At 38.0% G+C, this 2,240-nt stretch overlaps 1 protein-coding gene across 1 annotated transcript; it reads left to right on the forward strand.

The window, feature by feature from the left end:
- Positions 1-1,389: 1,389 nt before the first annotated feature.
- LOC131874386 (uncharacterized) lies at positions 1,390-1,959 on the forward strand. Its single transcript, XM_059217732.1, has one exon. It carries the CDS (start codon positions 1,390-1,392, stop codon positions 1,957-1,959), a length of 570 nt encoding a protein of 189 aa, XP_059073715.1.
- Positions 1,960-2,240: the final 281 nt, after the last annotated feature.

The following is a 2,240-nucleotide window of genomic DNA, read 5'->3' on the forward strand; positions in this document are numbered from 1 at the left end:
GGCAGCTTGCCATCATTTGGTATCAGAGCCTGCAGAGTTTGGGAATTGGAGATTGTGAACAATATGCCTCCAAGAAGAATGGGCAGAGGTGGAGCTCATGGAAGAGGTAGAAGAGGTAATGATGAAGGACTATTACAACAATTGATGGAGTAGTTGGATGCCTTGGAAAGGGCACAGAGAAGAGGGAGCCTTATGTGGATGAAGGTGGTGATGAGATAGAGGAGGAAGACCAAGATCAAGAAGGAAATAGAGAAGGATAAGGAGAGAAGGAAAATGTTGAGGAGAGACTGCTGAAGACAATCATGAATGCAGGTTTCAAGCCTAAAATAGAAGTTCCAACATATTCAGGCAGTCTTAATGGAGAAGACTTGATTGACTAGATAAATGATCTAGATAAGTATTTTGAGTATGAATGTGTATTAGAAGATAAGAGGGTAAAGTTTTCTTGTACTAGATTGAAGGGCCACACTGCACTGTGGTGGGACTTTATCCAAACTGAGAGAAAAAGGCAAAATAAGGAGAAAATTAACTCATGGGACCGAATGGTGGCTAAATTGAGAGCTAAGTTCCTTCCTATTGATTATTAGATCAATCTCTTTAGGAGGTTACAGAATATGAAGTAGAACGATATGTTAGTAAAGGATTATATAGAGGAACTCTACAAGTTGGTAATTAGATCAGGGCATAGTGAAGAAGATGAGGAGAAGATAGCTCATTATATGAATAGACGAAAGTATAGTCTTCAAGATAAATTGAGTCTTGTGTCTCCTAGAAGTCTATGAGAAGCTTATCAACTTTCTCTAAAGGTAGAAGAGAAGTTGCAATGGAAGCAAAATCAACAAGAGAAGAAGAGAGGAAGAGGACACCAAACAAGTAGAGGACAAAAACATCACCGAGGAGAAGAGGATGGAAGTTCTAGTACAACAACAGCTAATTAATGATAGAGGAAGTTTTCAAAATAAGGGGGGCAGGTCTTATGGTAGAGGTGGTTCCCAAGGTAGAGGTAGAGGGTTTGTCGAAAAGTGTTTTAAATGCAATCAATATGGACACAAGAGTTAGGAATGTGTGTAGTCATCTCAAGGAGGATATACAAAATTTGAGAAGAGTAATCAGATTATGCATGTTGATCAAGAAAGTGTGGGGTCTCCAGTACACCACAAGGATGAACCTAAGTCAAGAGAATCTTTGTTTCTCAAAAGAGTATTGTTGAAACCTTAAAAGGAAAGTCGAGAGCTAATTCAAAGGAGATCGTTGTTCAAAACCAAGTGTAAGTCACAAGGTAGATGTTGCAAACTCATTATTGATAGCAGTAGTATGGATAACATTGTTGCAACTGAAATGGTATAAAAGTCAAACCTTAAAAGGATTAAGCACCCCTCCCCCTACAAAATGTCTTGGTTACAAAAAGGTCATCAAATATTGGTGAATGATCAGGCCTATGTTGAATTTCATATTGGAAGCCATAGGGATAATGTTTTGTGTGATGTAATGCCCATAGATGTGCACCATGTATTGCTTGGAAGACCTGGGCAATTTGGCAGGAAAGCGGTGCATGATGGAAGGGAGAACACATATACCATTGAAAACGATGGAGATAAGAACACCTTGATGCCAATAAAAGAGAAAGAAGAGGGAAGTAGAAGTAGTAGCAACAGTAAGGTAATGATGGTAAGTGGAGAGGATTTTTTACATGATTTAAAGAATGAAGAATTTTTTTATGCTTTGGTTCTTAAACCTAAAAGTGTTTTATCTTCCTCAAAAGTTGATGATTTTCGTATTGAAGTGCAAGATATTTTGAATGAACATAATGATATCATTGCATCTAATTTTCCTAGTGAATTACCTCCTATGAGGAGCATTAGTCATCATATAGATTTGATTCTGAGGGCTAGCCTTCCTAACAAAGCTTATTATAGGTTAACACCTATGGAGAATGAAGAAATAAGGAAGCAAGTGTAAGACATTTTGAAGAAGGGTTTGATAAGGGAGAGCCTAAGTCCACTATGCTAGTTCCAAAGAAGGGGTGAGAATGTCGCATTCACACTAACTTAAGGGCTATTAACAAGATTACTATAAGGTATCACTTTCCCATAGCAAGAATAGAGGATCTCATGGATTGTTTAAGTGGCTCCAGGTATTTTTCCAAAGTAGATTTGAAAAGTGGCTACCACTAAATAAGAATCAGACTGGGGGATGCATGGAAGACAACATTTAAGAATAGTGATGGGTTGTATGAATGG

The sequence above is a fragment of the Cryptomeria japonica genome, chromosome 3 (assembly GCF_030272615.1).
Source record: "Cryptomeria japonica chromosome 3, Sugi_1.0, whole genome shotgun sequence".
NCBI classification, from domain to species: Eukaryota; Viridiplantae; Streptophyta; class Pinopsida; order Cupressales; family Cupressaceae; genus Cryptomeria; species Cryptomeria japonica.

Bases quoted from the DNA above. Each gene is read 5' to 3' on its own strand.
- LOC131874386 (XM_059217732.1), top strand. From the start codon at position 1,390: ATGTCTTGGTTACAAAAAGGTCATCAAATATTGGTGAATGATCAGGCC.